The 20837-nt window shown below is 41.6% G+C and overlaps 1 protein-coding gene across 6 annotated transcripts in view; it reads right to left on the minus strand.

Moving 5' to 3' along the window:
• LOC124721943 (biotin--protein ligase) overlaps nt 1-20837 on the minus strand; it is a 439412-nt gene that overhangs the window by 195029 nt on the left and 223546 nt on the right. For all 6 annotated transcript variants that reach the window (XM_047247106.1, XM_047247104.1, XM_047247103.1 and 3 more), the window contains one exon: nt 2049-2214. In XM_047247106.1, the coding sequence (XP_047103062.1) occupies nt 2049-2214 (166 nt within the window). The remainder of the gene's footprint in view (nt 1-2048; nt 2215-20837) is intronic.

Below are 20837 nucleotides of genomic sequence, written 5' to 3' on the forward strand. Positions count from 1 at the left end.
GCTGAATTGCTCAACACGTGGGGCGTGAGGTCTCCACAGTACATCGATGTTGTCGCCAGTGGTCGGCGGAAGGTGCACGTGCCCGTCGACCTGGGACCGGACCGCAGCGACGCACGGATGCACGCCAAGACCGTAGGATCCTACGCAGTGCCGTAGGGGACCGCACCGCCACTTCCCAGCAAATTAGGGACACTGTTGCTCCTGGGGTATCGGCGAGGACCATTCGCAACCGTCTCCATGAAGCTGGGCTACGGTCCCGCACACCGTTAGGCCGTCTTCCGCTCACGCCCCAACATCGTGCAGCCCGCCTCCAGTGGTGTCGCGACAGGCGTGAATGGAGGGACGAATGGAGACGTGTCGTCTTCAGCGATGAGAGTCGCTTCTGCCTTGGTGCCAATGATGGTCGTATGCGTGTTTGGCGCCGTGCAGGTGAGCGCCACAATCAGGACTGCATACGACTGAGGCACACAGGGCCAACACCCGGCATCATGGTGTGGGGAGCGATCTCCTACACTGGCCATACACCACCGGTGATCGTCGAGGGGACACTGAATAGTGCACGGTACATCCAAACCGTCATCGAACCAATCGTTCTACCATTCCTAGACCGGCAAGGGAACTTGCTGTTCCAACAGGACAATGCACGTCCGCATGTATCCCGTGCCACCCAACGTGGTCTAGAAGGTGTAAGTCAACTACCCTGGCCAGCAAGATCTCCGGATCTGTCCCCCATTGAGCATGTTTGGGACTGGATGAAGCGTCGTCTCACGCGGTCTGCACGTCCAGCACGAACGCTGGTCCAACTGAGGCGCCAGGTGGAAATGGCATGGCAAGCCGTTCCACAGGACTACATCCAGCATCTCTACGATCGTCTCCATGGGAGAATAGCAGCCTGCATTGCTGCGAAAGGTGGATATACACTGTACTAGTGCCGACATTGTGCATGCTCTGTTGCCTGTGTCTATGTGCCTGTGGTTCTGTCAGTGTGATCATGTGATGTATCTGACCCCAGAAATGTGTCAATAAAGTTTCCCCTTCCTGGGACAATGAATTCACGGTGTTCTTATTTCAATTTCCAGGAGTGTATATATATATGATGCCATGACAAAGCTGTAAAACATAAGCTATGCATTCACAACTCCCAGTCTGATTACCAGGCTGTGCATGTGGTAAATACAGTACATGTGGCCCCAGTGTAGTGTTCATGTGGCACACAGACAGTACATGTAGTGAGAATGACCTACTGTAGCAAGCATTGCAGATGCAATATATGTATTGCAGTTGCTAGCTATGCGATGATCTCACATCCATAAATCATAATTTGGGGGGAGGGGGGGGGGGGCTAACATTTCCAGGCACATAAATTAGATTGAATTCAATTAAAGTAAATTTACTGCACAAGTGAAATATGAGAAGATATGCAATGGCCTGCACGGTTGTTTATAGCACGGAACTTGACTTTAGACTGGTTAATATTCGAGATGGTGGTGGTCAGAGCGGGGCTACTACGACTCTTGTTCACTATGATAATTCTATGCCGAATGCTAAATTAGAGAGGCTGGACTAGTAGCATTATATCAGCAGCGAAACACTCGATGCGAGGAGATTTATGTACTAACAGCACATGTAGAAAACCATTATTTTAAATGACACATTTATTGACACTGGAAATGCTTTTTAATGAGTGATACTAAGTGGTAAATGTTGCACTAACACTGCTCACCTACTCTCCTCCCTATCATCAATCATGTGTGGCCTTTAAGGTAGTAACAGCAACTCAGTATAAGGGGCTTGAAATGCGCTATACGATTTCCTTCTTGTAAATCCTAGCTATTATGAGATCACTATGTAGCACCTAGCTTCTTCAAGGTAAATTTATTTTATTATCAATATTCATATCAGCGACAAAAATAAGTAAAATGCTAGCAAGTACTTCCCACCGCTATGAAAGGAATGTTAAAGAAGAAATTGAATAACAACAATCTATTTTCAAAATAAATCCATATGCAGCACTTCTCCAAGGCTACCCAAACAAGACCAATACTGACCTGAGAGAAGATAAACCTTCCACCAGATGCTGCAGCTGTAGCCATAATTAATGATGGGGTGTGCCAAGTCTCCTCAGCTCCAAGGATCTCAATCTGGAGTTCGTGAGGCACTCTGTTTTCATCATATACCAGAACTACTGATGGAAGTTTCTCTGGTGGATTTCTCCTGTAGTGGGGAATCCACAAACCATCAATATGATTATTGAAAATGAGAATAACGAAATTTGAATCAGTGTGAGGTCTATGTTTGCAAAATGCATGAAAAGCAAGTGCAGTTTAAATTTTAGGTACTTTTTTGTATTCAGCAATAGTATTCATTTTATTTACTGGTAACATACAATATTAAAACATATGCTGTAAGTTTTCAATTTTTTGACAAAAATTTTAATTAAGAGCTACCATTTTAATAGCTATGGTATAATGTTACTCAGAACAATTGTTCTTACAGAGAGCAAGTCTTGTTGTGCATGTATGAATTTGAATACAGGCTCCAATACAGAGTTGCCAATATCTCATTGTAGATACCTCAAGTGGGCAAAAGTTTTCAGATATTCCAAGGAATTTGGTTTTTGTAACATCTGGCTATTCTTGCAAGGATATAAGTATAAAGCACACAGTGCACTTAAACATCACTTTTCCATGAGAATGGGTCAATAAGAGACAGTTGAGAATTGATACCAGACACAATTATAGGGACTCATATGTTCAAGAACTACATGAGATATACTTCACTGCAGTTGTGTGTACCAAATTTCATGGCCAATAATGATGTTATGGGTTGGAAACATCATATACTCACTAAATGCTAATCTAACACTAGCAGGTCCAAGAAATTAACTCATAACGACCAATGAATTCTACGATGTACTGTAGAAAATAAAATTATACATCTACGTCAAACATCGAAGAGGACTTCACCTACAGCTCAGGTAGTAATGCCAGTACCAAAATCATACACTGGGATGGAACAGAACTCGTTTTCGTTGTTGTATCTGCTGCCCTGAAGACACTGTCTACTAAACTGGGTGCCTGACTTCAGTTACAGTGATACTGACCATAAAATCACTATTCTGTTAGATATTTGTCTTTTCCACAGACCATAACAGTGATCTTTTCTAACAACTTGGAACAAGTACATTTACAATCATAATACACTGTTAAAGAAATGTTGTTAATTTGATTAGAGTTTGTTCTGCTGACATGCCCACAACCCAGAAGGTGGTGCGTCCAATTGTTGTTATGGAAAAATATGGCAATAACTGACTATTTAAAAGATTATCTTTTATATTAATCTTCAGACACATTTCAGTTTATAATGCAAATCATCCTCCTCCCATGTACGCATCTGCACGTACACACACACACACACACACACACACACACACACACACACACACACACACACGCACGTTGTGTGTTAGGTAGGGAACCATTACTATTGTCATGTAGAAGACAGTGTAATTAGATGAATGACGGAAACTAACTTCACTTAATGAAGGTTTATTTAGCACTTGCACATACAAGAGTGCGGAGCAAACTACAGCCGGCCGGAACACATTCAGTATACAGAACATTCCAGTCCAATGGTTCTTGATATTTGTGAATACTTCTAGAATTTACTCGAACCAAATATAAAAATAAAAATTGTACAGTCCAGGTGAGTTTTGAACTCATGACCCTCCATGCGACAGTTTAGTATCATAACCACTACACTACAGTGCTACTCAGCTGCTTCTGCGACATTGCTCCTCTCTTAAGAGAACAGCGTCTCGGTGTTACGTCCTCCTAGTCCAGGAAAGAGTCATTGGTCCTGTATACTCCGACTCCCGATGACTGATGCTCGCCCTGGTGGCGATCTTCTTAGAACTTCTTTTGCTTCTATGCTCTTCGTCACCTTTCTGCTTGTTGCCTGTCTTTGGAGCTTCGAATTTACCCTGTGTTGTAGGATCCTTATAGGGCTTCATTCGAAGGACGTGGACCGTATCTCTGAACTTTTGTCGTCTTGTGTTGGGGTTGAAATCTTCAACTTCATAAATAACATCACACAACTGTCTTACAACCTTATAAGGTCCAAACTAGCGCCTGAGGAGCTTCTCAGAGAAACCAACCTTCCAAACAGGAGTGAAGATCCAGACGAGGTCACCAGGCTGGTAGACAACAGGGCAGTGGCTCACGTCATACCTTTGGCGATCGTTTTCTTGAGCCTGCAGCATACAGAGTGGAGCTAACTGCCGAGCTTCCTCAGTTCTGGTTAACACTTGACCAATGTAATCATCGTCCACGTCATCAGGATGTAATGGAAACATAGTGTCCATCGTCATAGTTGCCTCATGCCCACATGCCAGGAAAAAGGACGTAAATCTCGTGGTGTCTTGTTTGGAGGTGTTGTAGGCAAACGTCAAAAAAGGTAGCACCTCATCCCAGTTGCTCTGCTCGACACTGATGAACATTGATAGCACATCAGGCAAGGTCTCATTAAGGCATACAGTAAGCCCGTTAGTTTGCAGACGGTAGGCAGTCGTCATGTGATGAGTAATGTTGCACCTTCGGTTTATCTCTATGACAAGATTTGATTGTAAAACTTTCCCTCAATCCGTAATTAACGTCCTTGGGGCACCGTGTTTCAATACAATGTCTTCCGCGATGAATTTGGCTACCTCGAATGCTTCGGCTGTTTTCACTGCTTTTGTAATGGCATGGCATGTCAGATAATCAGTGCACACAATAATCCATCTATTGCCACTAGCAGACGATGGAAATTGTCTGAGGAGGTCAATGCCAATTCCCTGGAAAGGCATTTCGGCTGGTGGAATTTGTATAAGTCGGCCAGGTGGTTTCTGAGGGACTGCCTTTCTCCTCTGGCACTCTCGACAGTGCGACACATAGTGACGGATACTTCTAAATAAACCTGGCCAGAAAACTCTCTTGCGGGTTCTATCATACGTCCTAATAAAACCTAAATGTGAGGCCTCAGGTGTGTCATAGGATTTCTGTAGGCTAGAACATCTAAGCACATGTGTTTAGGAATCACTAGTAGCCACCTCTTTCGAAACGGATCAAAGTTTTTCTTGCTGGTAGCCACGTCTTTCCAAACGGATCAAAGTTTTTCTTGCAAAGTAATCCATTAACTACCTTAAATAGTCCTTTCACACCCTCTGGCTGATTTAAGGCAAGCATAATTTGAGATATCTTGGCATTCTTCTTCTGCTCAGCAGAGAGATCATAGAGTGCAGCAACACAGTCACTATCTTCATCAACGTCTAGATGGTCTTGCACAGGGTTTCTTGAGAGACAGTCTGCATCTTGGTGTTTTCTTCCACTTTTGTGCACTATGGTGCTGTCTTACTCTTGAAGACGTAGTGCCCACCTGTCGAGTTGTCCTGTTGGAACCTTAAGACCTGCCAACCAACGAAGTGAATGATGGTCTGTAACAACTGTGAATGGCCTTCCATACAGATGCTGTCGAAATTTGCACATGACCCAGATCACAGCAATACATTCTCTTTCAGTAGTTGGGTAGTTTCTCTCAGCATTTTTAAGTGTCCTAGAAGCATAGGCTATAACCTTCTCTTTTCCATTGGAAATTTGCATTGGAACAGCAACGTTCCCATACCCACTGGCATCTGTGTGTAGTTATGTAGGTGCTCTCTCATAATACAGACCAAGTACAGGGTCAGTCATCAGAGCTTTTTGCAGCACATCAAAAGTATCTTGTAGAGCACCACCCCAGATGAATCTAGCATCAGCTTTTAACAACTCTTGGAGCGGACCGGCTTTGATACAAAAGTCTTTGATAAAATGACGGTAATAAGAACATAATCTGAGGAAGCCTCTAACATCTCTAATACTTTTAGGAATAGGAAATGCCATTATAGATCTCACCTTCTCTGGGTCTGGCCGCACACCTTTGTTTGACACAAGGTGTCCAAGTATTTAGATTTCTCTTGCTCCAAAGAGACACTTTCTTGGATTAAGTTTCAGTCCGGCTTGTTGGAGACACTTAAGAACGGCCCTCAGTCTTCCTATATGTTCATCAAATGTAACCGAGAATACTATAATGTCATCTAAATAACAAAGACACATCGTCCACTTCAGGTGCCTTACCATCCTACTCTCTGACAAGGACCGCTGGTGACGACCATGGGCTCTGCGAAGGCTGAATGATGCCATTCTTCACCATTTTCTCTACCTTGTCACGAATTATCTGACATTCCATTGCTGACAAAGGGTATGCTCTCTGGCTTATTGGTTGATGGTCTCCAGTACTAAACCACTGCTTCACCATCAATTTGTCTAATTTGCCCTTCACCTGTGGATTGAAGCATTCAGAGAACTCTTGAAGAATGGCAAGTAGCTTCTTGTGTTGATTCTTCGTGAGATCTGGTGATAGTTGAGCTAGAAGATCTTGTCTCGTAGTGGTAGCACTAATTTCACCGACAGACTTGGCATGGGAGGTTTCTGAGATGCTCAGCTGTTCTTCAATTAACGACTCAGCAGTTGTACGCACATGCGTCTTGGAAGGATCTGCAGTTCTTGGCATCAGTTAACACTCTACAATTCACTGAATCCATTCTTAAACAAGATGACAGAGGCTGGGATGGTGAAGTTATTCTTCAGTGTTATGCTCCTTTTACATTCCACTACAAGATCCATTGGTTGATGCATGGCATGACACGTGACAGTTTCCTTACTAGCAGTGACTGCAGGAATGATCACTTCATCCAGCACAAAGTCTCCACACACTGGGATGTGCATCTTCCTGTCCACAGTATCTCATCTCATCTAGCATAGTCTTCGAGCGACCACAACCTATAATTTCCTGAGAAGCTTTAAAAAAGTCCCATCCGAGAATGATGGCATGACTACACTCTTGTAAGACAATGAATTCTGAGAGTTGTGTACAGCCTCTTATAACCACATGAATGGTACATCTTCCTGTAGGTTTTACATATTTTTCATTAGCCACCTTGAGCAGAGAAGTTTTGCTGTCGACGAATACGGTTTCCTGCAACTGGCGACAGTACTTCTCCAAAATGACTGAACATGATACTCCAGAGTCCACAAGAGCTTGGGCTGGTCGTCCATCCATTAGGATATTGACATAGTTTCCTTTCATTTTTGTAGTGATTGATGGCAGAATATTTTTCTCTTCAGCAGCCTGACCTCCAAGGAAGGTCACACCCTTTAGTTTCACACGTTGCGGCATCTAGGTGATCAGCTGGAGCTTCTAAACGGCGATGGAAACCTTGATTGGCGTGTTGGGGAGCATCCTCTTCAGCAGCTAGCTTGTGGCGATGGTGACCTACGTCGTCCTGCACCCACATATTCTTGTTCATCTTCATCGACTCAGAGTTGGCGTAGGCTAAGATCGGCCTGCTGTCTTCTGGTGCGGGCGTCATCAAGTATCCACTGCCTTTCTCAACAAATGCGCACCACATGTCCCGGTCGTCCACAGTGTAAACATACTGGTTGGTTGTCCCGGGTCCTCCAGACATCAGTCTTCCTTGGTGCCCAACAGGTTCCTCATGCGACATTGTAGGAATGTAACTTCGCCTGGGTCTCGACTTTTTCACTGTTTTAAAGGGAAATGAAGGATGAGAGATTGGGTTCAATGTCTGTTCCACTTCCTCCCTTATGACCTCTTGAAGAGTCTCGGTTTTTTGCTCGCTGTGCAATCCAAGTGCCTTCTGAACTTCCTCTCTCACTATTTGACGAATAACACTTGTGAAATCAGTTGCTTCCTCCATCACAGACATCGACACAACGTTGGGAAGCCGTTCAAACTTCTTGTGTGGAATTCTTTTTTGTTGCATGGTCTCGATATACTGGCACAATTTTATGAAGTTGTCTGCTGTCGAAACTTCCTTCACGAGTAGGGCTTGATACATGTCCTCAGCAACACCCTCCATGAGAAGTGCAACCTTGTCTTCCTCCTTCATTCAAGGATCCACTTTTTTGCACAGCTACAGGACGTCTTGAAAGCAGGATGCCATAATTTCTCCTGGACACTGTGCCCTGCACTTTAATTTATCTTCAGCCTTTCACTTCTGTCGTTATGTGTCACCGAAATAGTTGTGCAGTTTCTGCCTGGAATACTCCCCAGCTTGTGAACTTCTCCTCGTTGTTCTCATACCATTGCTTGGTAGTGCCCGCCAAGTAGAAACACACATTAGCCAAACACATAGTTACATCCCATCTATTAAGTTTGGCTATACGCTCATATACCTTCAGCCACTTGTTTGTATCTTGGCCATTGTCACCAGAGAACCCGGAAGGATGTCTCACGTGGTGGCACACCGTTGCTGTCATCGTAATGTCGTCGTCTTCTTGTCTCCAGTAGATTGCAATCTGTTGAATATGGCTCGAACTCGGGTTCCCCGCCACGTAAACGGCAGCTCTGTCACGGCCCGATGAAACCCACTGTGTCGTCGATAATGTGCGCTACTACAAGTTCCAATACCCCAGTGTCTCCACCAGAATAATGTCACGTAGAAGATGGTGTAAGTAGATGAATGACGAACACTAACTTCACTTAACGAAGGTTTATTCAGTACTTGCACAAATAAGAGTGCAGATAAAACTGCCTCCAGCCAGAACACATACAGTATATATACAACTAAAAAACATTCCAGTACAATTATGCTTGACATTTTTAGATACTTCTAGAATGTACTCGAACAGAATACAGAAATTACAATTGTACAGTCGAGGTGAGTTTTGAACTCACGACCCTCCATCTAACAGTTTAGTATCATAACCACTACAGCACGGTGCTACTCAGCTTCATCTGCAATGCTATTCACAACATACATAAATGAATTGGTGCATAACATTGGGAGTTTCATGAGGCTATTCACAGATGATGCTAATGTACATAGGGTAGTCATGGTGCCAGAAAGTCGTAGCAAAATGTAGGAAGATCTACAGAGGACCAACTTCAGGTACAAGTGGTGGCATTCCACTCTCAGCACTAACATATGCAAGTTATTTCCCTAGAAGGAGGAAATACCCATTACTATTTGATGAATCATTTAAGATCAGTCACTGGAAATGATAAAAACTATAAAATATCTATGAGTACATACCCAGAGTGAGATTAGGGGCACAATTATATAAAACTAGATGTCAGAACATTAATTTAAAAAATCATTCCCATCTTTCTCACACGCACAAATCAGATTCCAGATCTGCTCTCTACAGTAGTTTCTGCTTTCTGGATAAGCTTCTAACAAATGTTGCTAAGTTTTAACTGACATTTTATATAATGTAGGCAACACCAATTTTTTATCAATTCACCAATATATTGAGCAAAATCTTACATAAATGTGTGTGTCTTCTGGTTTGTGTTCACTCCTTATAACTGCTGCCAGAATGAGAAGAAAACCAGTATTTTTTGTTTTTCTTCTTTCATTTGTGGCAAAAATGAAAAGGAGTTGGCAGCAAAGATATATTTGCTCAAGTAGGTGCCTAATCAATATCAGAAGAAAGATGGATGAAAGATAACAACACAAACAGTACAACACAGCCATGAAACTAAATGGATTTTGTTATGTTGCAGCTGAAGGGAGTGTGAGGTATCACAAAAAGAACATATAAAAGAGACTCTTCGGAAGAAATCTAAGAAAACATAATCCATTCAGAGCTCTTCATAAGTCTGTGATCCTTACCACCTAGGTTTAGGAGTAATGTAAAACAGTAAAGCTATCTTCAACCAAAGGGTTTGTTAGAACACAACAGGACGGTAAAGTAGGAAGTACCAGAATGAAATTTTCACTCTGTAATGGAGTGTGCGCTGATGTGAAACTTCCTGGCAGATTAAAACTGTGTGCTGGACCAAGATTAGAACTCAGGACCTTAGCCTTTTGCGGGCAAGAGCGCTACCATCTGAGCTATCCAAGTGCGACTCACGACCTGTCCTCACACCTTCAGTTCCACCAGTGCCTCGTTTCTTACCTTCCAAACTTCACAGAAGCTCTCCTGCAGACCTTGCAGAGCTAGCACTCCTGGCAGAAAGGATATTGTGGAGATATGGCTTAGCCACAGCCTGGGGAATGTTTCCAGAGTGAATTTTCACTCTGCAGCAGTGTGTGCACTGATATGAAACTTCCTGACAGATTAAAACTGTGTGCCGGACTGAGACTCGAACTTAGATCCTTTGCCTTTTGCAGGCAAGTGCTCTGGCATCTGGCAAAGGCAAAGTTCCTGAGTTTGAGTCTCGCTCCAGCCACAGTTGCCTTTCACGAGCAAGTCCTCTATCACCTGGCAAAGGCAAAGATCCCAAGTTCACGTCGTGGTCCAGCATACTGTTTTAATGTGCCAGGAAGGTTCATATCAGTGCACACTCCACTGCAGAGTGAAAATTTCATCCCGGTAACATCCCTGAGGCTGTGGCTAAGCCATATCTCAGCAATATCCTTTTTCCCAGGAGTAGCTAGTTCTGCAAGGTCACCAGGAGAGCTTCTGTGAAGTCTGTAAGGTAGGATATGAGGTACTGGTGGAACTGAAGGTGTGAAGATGAGTTGTGACTCATGCTTGGGTAGCTCAGATGGTAGAGCACTTGCTCATGAAAGGCAAACATTCTGAGTTCGAGGCTTGGTCCACCACACAGTTTTAATCTGTCAGGAAGTTTCAAATAGGACGTGGTAAGTCCTTGCTGTCCTGAGGCCCATGAACTGATGTACCCAGTCATATACAGGGTGTTACAAAAAGGTACGACCACACTTTCAGGAAACATTCCTCACACACAAATAAAGAAAAGATGTTATGTGGACATGTGTCCGGAAACGCTTAATTTCCATGTTAGAGCTCATTTTAGTTTCGTCAGTATGTACTGTACTTTCTCGATTCACCGCCATGATTTCATATGGGATACTCTACCTGTGGTGCTAAAACATGTGCCTTTACAAGTATGACACAACATGTGGTTCATGCACGATGGAGCTCCTGCAAATTTCAGTCGAAGTGTTCGTACGCTTCTCAACAACAGATTCGGTGACCGATGGATTGGTAGAGGCGGGCCAATTCCGTGGCCTCCATGCTCTCCTGACCTCAACCCTCTTGACTTTCATTTATGGGGGCATTTGAAAGCTCTTGTCTACGCAACCCCGGTACCAAATGTAGAGACTCTTTGTGCTTGTATTGTGGACGGCTGTGATACAATACGCCATTCTCCAGGGCTGCATCAGTGCATCAGGGATTCCATGCGACGGAAGGGGGATGCATGTATCCTCGCTAACAGAGGACATTTTGAACATTTCCTGTAACAAAGTGTTTGAAGTCACACTGGTACGTTCCGTTGCTGTGTGTTTCCATTCCATGATAAATGTGATTTGAAGAGAAGTAATAAAATGAGCTCTAACATGGAAAGTAAGCGTTTCCGGACACATGTCCACATAACATATTTTCTTTCTTTGTGTGTGAGGAATGTTTCCTGAAAGTTTGGCCGTACCTTTTTGTAACACCCTGTATAGGGAGACATAGAGTTTAATGCAGACTCTCAATCGTGGCGCAACTTGGCGTTTTTCATTCTAATAAGTCACTGCTAGAGAAGGAAGAAGTGGTAAGTGACATAAAAAATTCTGAGACCTATTGGGGCTGAACCTGTTGATCTGCCACTTACACACTGAGACACCAAACCACACAAGATTAAAACAGTATATTGATAAAACTGAAAGAAGTGTCACATATTTTGCCATAGGGTCACGTCTAAAAGTGTCGTGCAATACTCAATTCAACTTCAATGGCAAATGTTATACAATGTCATAGTAAATGATGATCAGACTTATCGTTAAAATTGCAAGAACTTACGTTTCAAGAAGAGTTAAGCAACATATTAATTATATTTTATTTATTTGTGCAGCTCAGGGCTTGCTGCCATTTTGACAGCTTGTACGTTTATCATTACAACTGTTCAAAATAGACTTTGGTCCTAAACATGTCCAGTATGAGAAACATATGCTATAATTAGAGCTCAAACTATGCATAAGGAGAGCCATGCAAGAAGTGTTCAACAAATTCAAAAGTAAAATTATACCTACAGACTTGACAGAAAATTCTAAGCAGCTTTGGTCTTGCTCTAGCTCTGCACACTACTTGGATACACACCGCGGCACCAGGCCGCCAGCAGGCTACACTTCCAACTATTCCACCAATGGTATCTGCACGAGCCAGCCACCAGAGGCTGCCTGCAGTGGGCCTCATGACTTGTGCACACAGCAAGGAATATGCTGTGTCATATACTGGAGCCCTCCGCTTTATAAGCACGGTGCAGCCGGCACTCGCTCTCGTATTATGTTCGTACTTATTGTCAGCAACAGCTTGTCTCAGTACCTGTATTGTTTCAGTGCTAGCATCTGTGTTCTCAGTTGTTGTTTGCTTGTATGTGGAAGAATAAACTTAGGTTCATTGAGGCTGTGCTGTCGTTTGTACCTTACAGTACGATACAAATGGTGATGAGCGTGGGGTTCGCTTCCATGTGCTCAGTCTCTCTGGCTGTTCCTTCAGTTCTCCTGCCCATGGTGACAGTACTCCAATCTCTCCTTGAGCAGCAGCAGCAGCAGCAGCAGCAGGATCTTATGGTTGCCATCCTGAACTTGTCTGCCACACGGACTATGCAGGCTTCTATGTTGTCACTGTATCCCCATTATGAAGATGTGGCCAAAGACTGAGAGGCTTAAAAGAAGTGGCTTCAGTTATACTTCCTCGCTTTTGGTGTCACTGATGCACATATGCGTAAGGTGTTGCTCCATTATTGGTTTTCTCCTCAGGTCTACCACCTGTTATGCCAGTTGACACTGCTCTAGGAATCCGTGTAACTTTCATTCAACAAAATGTGTAGTAGTTGTCACATTATCACTGTAAATGCACGCATGTCATTGCAGCAAGTGTAGAGTTCAACTGTTGTCGTAAACAGCCCCACCAGCCCTACCGAGCTTGGGCAGTTGAATCCCACAGGCTCAGTTGCAAAAGTCATTTTATTAGTGCTGCTCATCACAATTCCTATGCTGATTTTATAGTCACTGTGGGCACGATTTGGTTGGCTCCTGACAAGGAGGTGCGTCAATGTACACTACAGTGTGAGAATCATCTTCGGTTGCAGTGTTAAATATTAAGCAATGTTCAAGGTATCTTGTGCTAATGGTGATCAGATTGAGGCTTTGTTTGACACTGCCGTGGTGGCTCCTGTTCCTGGTCATTGGATGTAGGTTATTTCTCAGGGGGAGGACGAAGTGGCAGCCACACAAATGTGGCTCTTGTACCGCTTTGGGCAGTGTCGGGGCGAACAACAACGACAACAATGGCAGCACTCTGTGTGCCCATCTTGCCCACAAAGTGTCATGCAACATGACAGGGCCACATGCCCTAAGCACTGGGGGCCTTGCAACAGCTGCAAAAAAAACAAGGGCACATAGTGACTGTGTGTCATTTCCAGCCGCTGCCACCTCCTGAGGACAACAACACGGTTGTTAATTGTGTGTCTCCAGTGATTATGAATCATAACAAAATGTTTATCGAAGTGGAAGTGATGGACAAGGTGCTCAGACTACAGGTGAGCATGGGTGCAGCCGTGACCTTACAGAACCCACAAACATATGTGGTTTTGGATCTCTGGTGTTTTATTTAGTTGCTTGACGCCTGATGAGTTACAACAATCAGCATTTTCCAGTTTTGGGCAATTTATGGCGGCCACTATGTATAAAACTGTGGTTCATTCCTGGACCTTTCTGGTAGTGGATGAAGCTGGCACCACAAACTTGTTCAGTCTGGATGCTTTCAATACTTTTGGTTTTTCCATTTTAGATATGGTGCACCTTGTTTCTGACTGGGTCCCTTACGAGCAGTTAGAATCTGTGTGTTCAGAATTCTTGTCTCTTTTCTCAGATGGGTTAGGCTGTGCCACTAATTTTGCAGCACATATTACCCTGAAACCTATGGCACGGCCGCTCTTTATCTGTGCAGTGGTTTTGCGTCATCAAGTGAAATCAGAATTGAACGCTAACGTCATTGAAGGTTATACAGCCCATTACATAGAATGAATGGCCCATCCCTCTCATGACTGTTAGAAAACCGACTGGTCAGCTTCGCCTCTGCAGCAACTTTGAAGTTTCAGTCAACACCCAATCTATCATTGGCACCTACTCTTTGTCCCGTCTGGATGAGTTACTGTCTAAACTCTTCACGGGCCAATTTTTCTCCAAAACTGATTTATCTAAAGCCTATTTTTAGGTTCTATTGGATGAGGATGCTAAAAGGCTTCTTGTGATTAACAAGTCCTTCGGGTTGTACCAATATCAGCACGTCCCATTCAGTATGGCTAGTGCCCGAGTGATTTTTCGACACTTTTTGGAACAACTGACAATGTCCGTTCCGGGGTGCATAAAGTACCTCGATGACATCATTGTGATGGATGCATCCTTGGAAGAGAATTTACATCACTTATGAACATTGTTCACAGCCTTCCATACTGTAAGGCTGAAATGCAACTTGGCCAAGTCACACTTTTTTCAGCTACTCATTGTGTGTTTTGGGGTATGATGTTTCTCAGGATGGTGTTAAGCCTTTACATCATCATGTTGCTGCAGTCACAACTCTGCCTTGCCCTATAAATGTCAAAGACCTCCAGCATTTTTAGGCAAAATTGCTTACTATCATAAATTTATTCTCAGTGCAGCCACATTGGTCCACCTCTTTACAAATTGCTCCACAAGAACATTCCTTTTCAGTGAATGTGGCCTGCAAGTACGCATTCATGCTTTTGGAGTCTAAATTACATTCTGTTATTTGTTTGGCTACTATCCGTACTGGCCACCACCTAGTTTTGGCCATAGATGCCTCTCAGTACGGACTCGGGGCTGTTCTCGCACACTGACACATGAGGATGCTTCCGAATGTCAAATAGCTTACACGTCGAAAATACTCAACTCTGTTCTGCAGCACTACTCCTCAGTCAAAAAGGAAGCGCTTGCTATCACCTATGCCGATGGTACTCAACCTTTGATACCTACCGCCAACTTTTGAATCTCTGTTAACGGCAAAATTTTCTAATTGCTCACCAGTTCATCAGTAACGGTGATGTGTACAGAAGGGAAGCAACTTTCGCTTATAAAATTTATAAAGCAGAGGTATGGCAAATTTAAGCATATAATAATAACTACTTAGCAAATACGTTATGCCAAAATTTTGTGAAAGCTTACTGAAACTGTTTTTAAAATCTATACCACCTGCCATCCATCAGGAAAGCTGGAATGCCCATTAGTAGGTGGAAGGGACCACGTTGACTACAATTGGTCTACACCATCAAAAAGTTTCATGTGTTCTTGTACCGGTCTAAGTTTTACCTCATTAGTGATCACAAGCCCTTGGTTTTGTTGTTTAATATTTCTTCTTTGTTGCTCAATAAAGCTGCACATCATCTCCAGCACTGGGCCATGTTCCTGTCTCGCTACATTTTCAACTTACGGCACAGCATGCCAATGCTGATGTGCTGTCCCAGCTTTCATTGGGGCTGGATGCTACTTTTGATCAGGATGAACGAACAGTTTCCTACTACATTCCCAGATCGCAGCGGCTGTCATCACTGACCTGGTTTTGCATCAAGTTGTCCATCTTGTTCAGCACTGTTGGCCAAATAGGCCTTCAGGCATGACTTCTGATCCTTTGTTTAACTATTTTCCCTCTGTCACTGCCTTTTGGTATCTGATGGTTTTGTTCTCTCAGCTACAGATGGGCTGTCACCTATGGTTGTGATCCCAGCTGCCCGACAGCGAAACGTGCTTCAGCTCCTACATCAGGGACATTGGGAAGGGTCTCAGGTGGCTCATTTCATTTAAAATCACCCAAAATAAAGAAATCTCATGGCCATCATGTCACAGATATTTTTGAAAATTTGGTGTAAGAAAGTACATCAATAGAAAGTGATAAAATTATTATTTTCAGATTTTTTAGATCAAAACTGTAGTCAGGGGGCCATTTTGAAATGTCTAGCATTTTCTCCATCTGGCGTCAGTACGAAAGGTAGGTTGAAAGTTTTTAACTACTATAACTCCCTTATTTATAAATCAATTTTATTCAATTTGGTGTCATTAGAAAGATAAAAACGACCAACTATATCACTAAACTATAAAAATGCTGCAAGTGTGCATATAAATATGTGCAAATCTGTAATTAAAGTCATTTTTCAAAAATATTTTTTTACAAACTTCATGAATTTTTTTCTTCAAAGTCACAAGTTTCACCATTTTAAATTTTGTCTCAAAGAATTCCTATTGTCATATATTTCAACATCTAAAAAAATCAGAAGCGTGTTTGTTCTGTTTAATCATTTAAAACAGAAAGAACATAAATAATAATATACACATTCCATTTTGTGTCTCTTATCTAGTAGTCACAAATGACGATCAGTTCTCATAAAACACATTCATAAAATTCTAAAAAGCATTCATTTTTTTAAACAAGTTTTCAATAGACAATATTATGTCTGATTCAAAAGTATATAAACAACCAGTACTTGTGCTTGCTCTAGGAGCAGGCAAAGTCATTAAAATGTTTTCATAAGGTATCCAGCAAACATCAGTGTGAAGTGGCAAAGAATAACTTGAGTAAGGGCCATTTGGACTCATGAACTTGACTTTCGGATCTGTGTGTTCTTCACTTATCTGTAGAATTTTTCCAAGGCACCACTGGTTATCGTAGATAGCTGCGACAAATGTTTCTTCTTTAATTATGTTAGAGGCAGTGTTTTGAATTCCAAGAGCAACTTGAATGAATTTATTACATGATGAAACACGCTTTATCAGCAACTTATCATTGAGTGGTTTGAAAAAAATGATTCACTCTTGTCCCAGGAATGGTAGAACCAGTCTCATATCATTTTTGTAACATGTTTGTGAACTTTGTTACCTCCTCTGTTGTAATATAAAAGGTTTCTATTCCTGGAACATGAGTTTTGACAAATGTAAACAGATCTTTTGGACTTAAAATGTGACCGTCATATGGACGCTGTAAACTTGTTCTTGTTGCTAAACGTGTAATAGTATCACCAACTCCACCACATGCATTTTTGCCATGACTAGTGGCAAAAAATTCCATTCTGCAGTTACTCCATGATCTTGCTTGTGATGACACAAATTTAAAATGTCCTTAAAGTTTTTATATTATGCAGAAATGCCATCACTGAAGTAAATAACATGCTGGATGTGTGGTAATTGTTCCAATACATAAGTGAGAGCAGTTTTCTGGAAAACATGGAATGCGTTTGTATCATGCTACAAACAGTCACTTATACAACGCAATGACATTGACTTAATGCAGTCATCTGTTTTAAAGTACACCACAAAAAAAGGCTGAAGGGTGACTTGAATGTTCTGCCAGTGAAATCCTAGTGCAGCATCCTGAAGCAAACAGGTATAGTTCTCTGCAAAATCCACTATGATGATGCATGTAGTATCAGGGAGGGTTTATTTGCTTGAATTGAAGTAGTGACTCTGAGATTTTAATACATAATGATGTTGTGTTAAGTTTTGAAGTTTTTGCATGAGGTACTCAACAAATTCATCGCTCGTCTTCATTAATGTCTCCAGTGTAGATCGATCAGTTTGCATCCATTGTTTGAAAACAACATTTCCACAATCTTGTAAGGACTCCAGCTCCATTAAAAAATTGCGCAGTTCATATCTGTCAGGACACCGAGAACAACGATGCAGCATGCACTCCTTGTTTTCCAGATTGCACACAAGTTTCTGTAGAAGTTCAGTGTACAGTTCTTTCACATGTGCAGCATGCATTAACAGTTTTACATTTTGGTGCTACGTGCATACACATACGTTTACAGTAACACATTCTTTTGGTCAAAGTTCACAAAATGTATTAAAACCAATTTTATCTTCAGGGTATTTTTCTCTGAAAGCTAAGTATACATCTTTCAGATTATGTAAAATTAGTCTTTTTGTCTTATACACTTTTTTGCCATTTTCTGAAGGGACAGACAGACTGACTTTTTTTTTAGCAGAAATGTGACTTATATCATCTTCACAGTAAAAATTCTGGACATGTTTTTCCACATCCTTACCTGTTCTATTTCCCACTTTATAACTCCCTTTTGACAAAATACCATATTCTTCTAGCAATACCCTCAATTTCTTTACCGTGCGTTCAGTAGCATTAAGAAACATTTGGATTTTTTCTTTACTCCATGAAGCTGGTCTAAGGTAAGTATTTGCAGTTTTTCTTTAACAGAACTTCTGCTGAATTTCTCTTTAAGTTTTTGCATTAAAATATTACAGTCTGTACATTCAGCACTGCCTGTTTCTTCAGACACATTTTTCACTGGAACATGTAGCGCTTCTGATACTGTTTGCTGGGATTTTAAAGCTAAGCAACGAGACTTGGATCGAATGTATTCTGGATACCTGTCTTGTGTTCTCTTGGTAACCTTAAATGGTGAAATTTCAAGTAATTCACAACTTTCATTAAGTTTTTGAAGAGCTGTAGATGGATCTGGTGTGTATTCTTGATCTTCAACTTCACATTCATCCATCCCTGGAAGGTTATCCCCCATAGGAGATAAAATGTCCTTATGGCATGTTATGCACAGCTTGATACCTGAGATAAGTCGAAGGGTTTTATACTTCCTTGTCGTGGTTAAAGAAATAGGTTTCAAAGATTTCTTAGCAGTCTTTTTACCATGTTTCTTAAAAGGGTCACAGCAAATTCTTTGTCTGTCTTCAAATGTTCCCAAATAGAGCCTTTTGTGAGAAGAACAAACACTCGTTATATTTCCACAGGTGCTTTTTAGCTTCAATAATTCAATATCAGCTTGATTCAGGGTTGACATATCTATTAAATCAAGCTATTCACTGCTACTACTTTTCTTCTGACACACGGCTGCTGACACAAAACCTAAACAACATTTGTTTTCCATTGTGATTTTTAATCAACTGTGTATGTTGCAGAAAAGAACTGGATGGTTTGAAACTTTTTCTTGTTCTCTAATTACCAGACAGAATGGATGCTTATATAAGAAGCACAAAATCAAGACAAAAATGTCCTTCAGATATATAAAGTACACACAAAAACCTAACACACACAGCCTGTGTTGGATGTGAGTGTTGCTGCTAGACTGAATTTTTCATTGTTGTTTCATATATTGTTGATTAGCTATTTGAAGGCAATTAATTATTACAGTATTATTGAAAAAGTATAAGATCTGACAATAGAGGACAAACACCCTTGTGATTTCTTTATGTTGAAAAGTATGGCAGTAGGAATTATTTGAAACAAAAATCCAGATGGTGAAACTTGTGATTCTGCTATAAAAAAAATTCCTGAAATCTGCAAAAAAATGGTGAGAAATTACATTAATTACAAATTTTCAAACATTTGTTGCTTAGACACAGCACTTTAATAATTTTTATATTATAGTTCTATTCTTTTACTTTCCAATGACACGAAATTGAATAAAATTGATTCATAAATAAAAAAGTTATAGTGGTTACAAACTTAGAAGGCGCTTCATTTCTCAATGCCAGTTGATAGAAGGGGGTCTACATTTCAAAATGGTCTCCTAATTACAATTTTGGTCAAGAAATTCTAGAAAAAACATTTTAACCCTAACTCATTATGTACATTCTTACACCAAATTTTCAGAAAAATCTGTGACATAAGGGCAACGGCCACTGGGTGATTTATAATATTACTTGAAAATACAGCTCTTCAGTTGCACAGGTAAAAATTTCCAACTGTGTGATTTCACGTGAAATTACCCACGTACCAAGATATTTGCCCATCGGGATGTGTTTTTGACAGGATCAAAGGTGACACTGTATATCTTGCCACAGATTGCTCTTAGTGAGCTACGCAACACATGGTGATGCAGGCGATGCTCTCACCATATGCACCATAATGCCCGTGGGAACGTGTCCATGTTGATTTTGCTGGACCCTTCCTAAATTCTTAATGGTTGTTGGCTGTCAGTGCATTCTCTAAGCTTCCACATGTTACCTGCTGTCCTTCAACATCAGCTGTCGCTATGATTCAGGTCCTCTCTAAAAAAATTTCTATTGAACCATTGCCTTATATGCTCATGACGGATAACAGTCCACAGTTTGTGTCTCAGGCCTTCCATGATTTCTGCATTCATCATGTGGCTGTAACCATTACTCTGTTCCCTTAAACAGAAATCATCTACCTCTGCCAATACATTTTTAACTTCAACTGCTGGCGAGACCAATGCTATAATGCCATAACACAATAACCCTCACTTGCAGCTGGCAAGACCAAAGCTATGCCGCGTTCACTAACATTGATGCTTTTCGCCGACTCACAAGTACTTGCTACTACAATTACAATGTCTTCCTTATCGCAATTTCTACTATTTGCTAATACCTCTTCAGAACTCTCCACACAATTTGCTTTCACAAAATTCATCTCCTCTTTAACTTCTCTTTCAACCACTGAATCTTTCCATTCATCACCATTCACACACTCATTCATTACATATACATAACTTACATCATTCCCCGCAAATTTATTTCCATTACTTTTACTTAAATCTCTCACAAATCTATGCTTCCACCGTTCGCACCTGCTTTTATTGAAAGAGCCGCCTATATAGCCTTCCTCTTTAACACACTCCATATTACATATTTGTTGCCTTTCTCCAAACCTGTCAACATCATCTGTACCATTACCATTATTTCCAGTCCTTTTCATCGCCTGTTCAGATCGCCATCCCAGGACCTGAGAGGTGGCGAACATCAGTTTCCCAACCGGTTGTTACGCGATTGCACTTCG

Source organism: Schistocerca piceifrons, chromosome X (genome assembly GCF_021461385.2).
Source record: "Schistocerca piceifrons isolate TAMUIC-IGC-003096 chromosome X, iqSchPice1.1, whole genome shotgun sequence".
Classification (NCBI taxonomy): Eukaryota; Metazoa; Arthropoda; class Insecta; order Orthoptera; family Acrididae; genus Schistocerca; species Schistocerca piceifrons.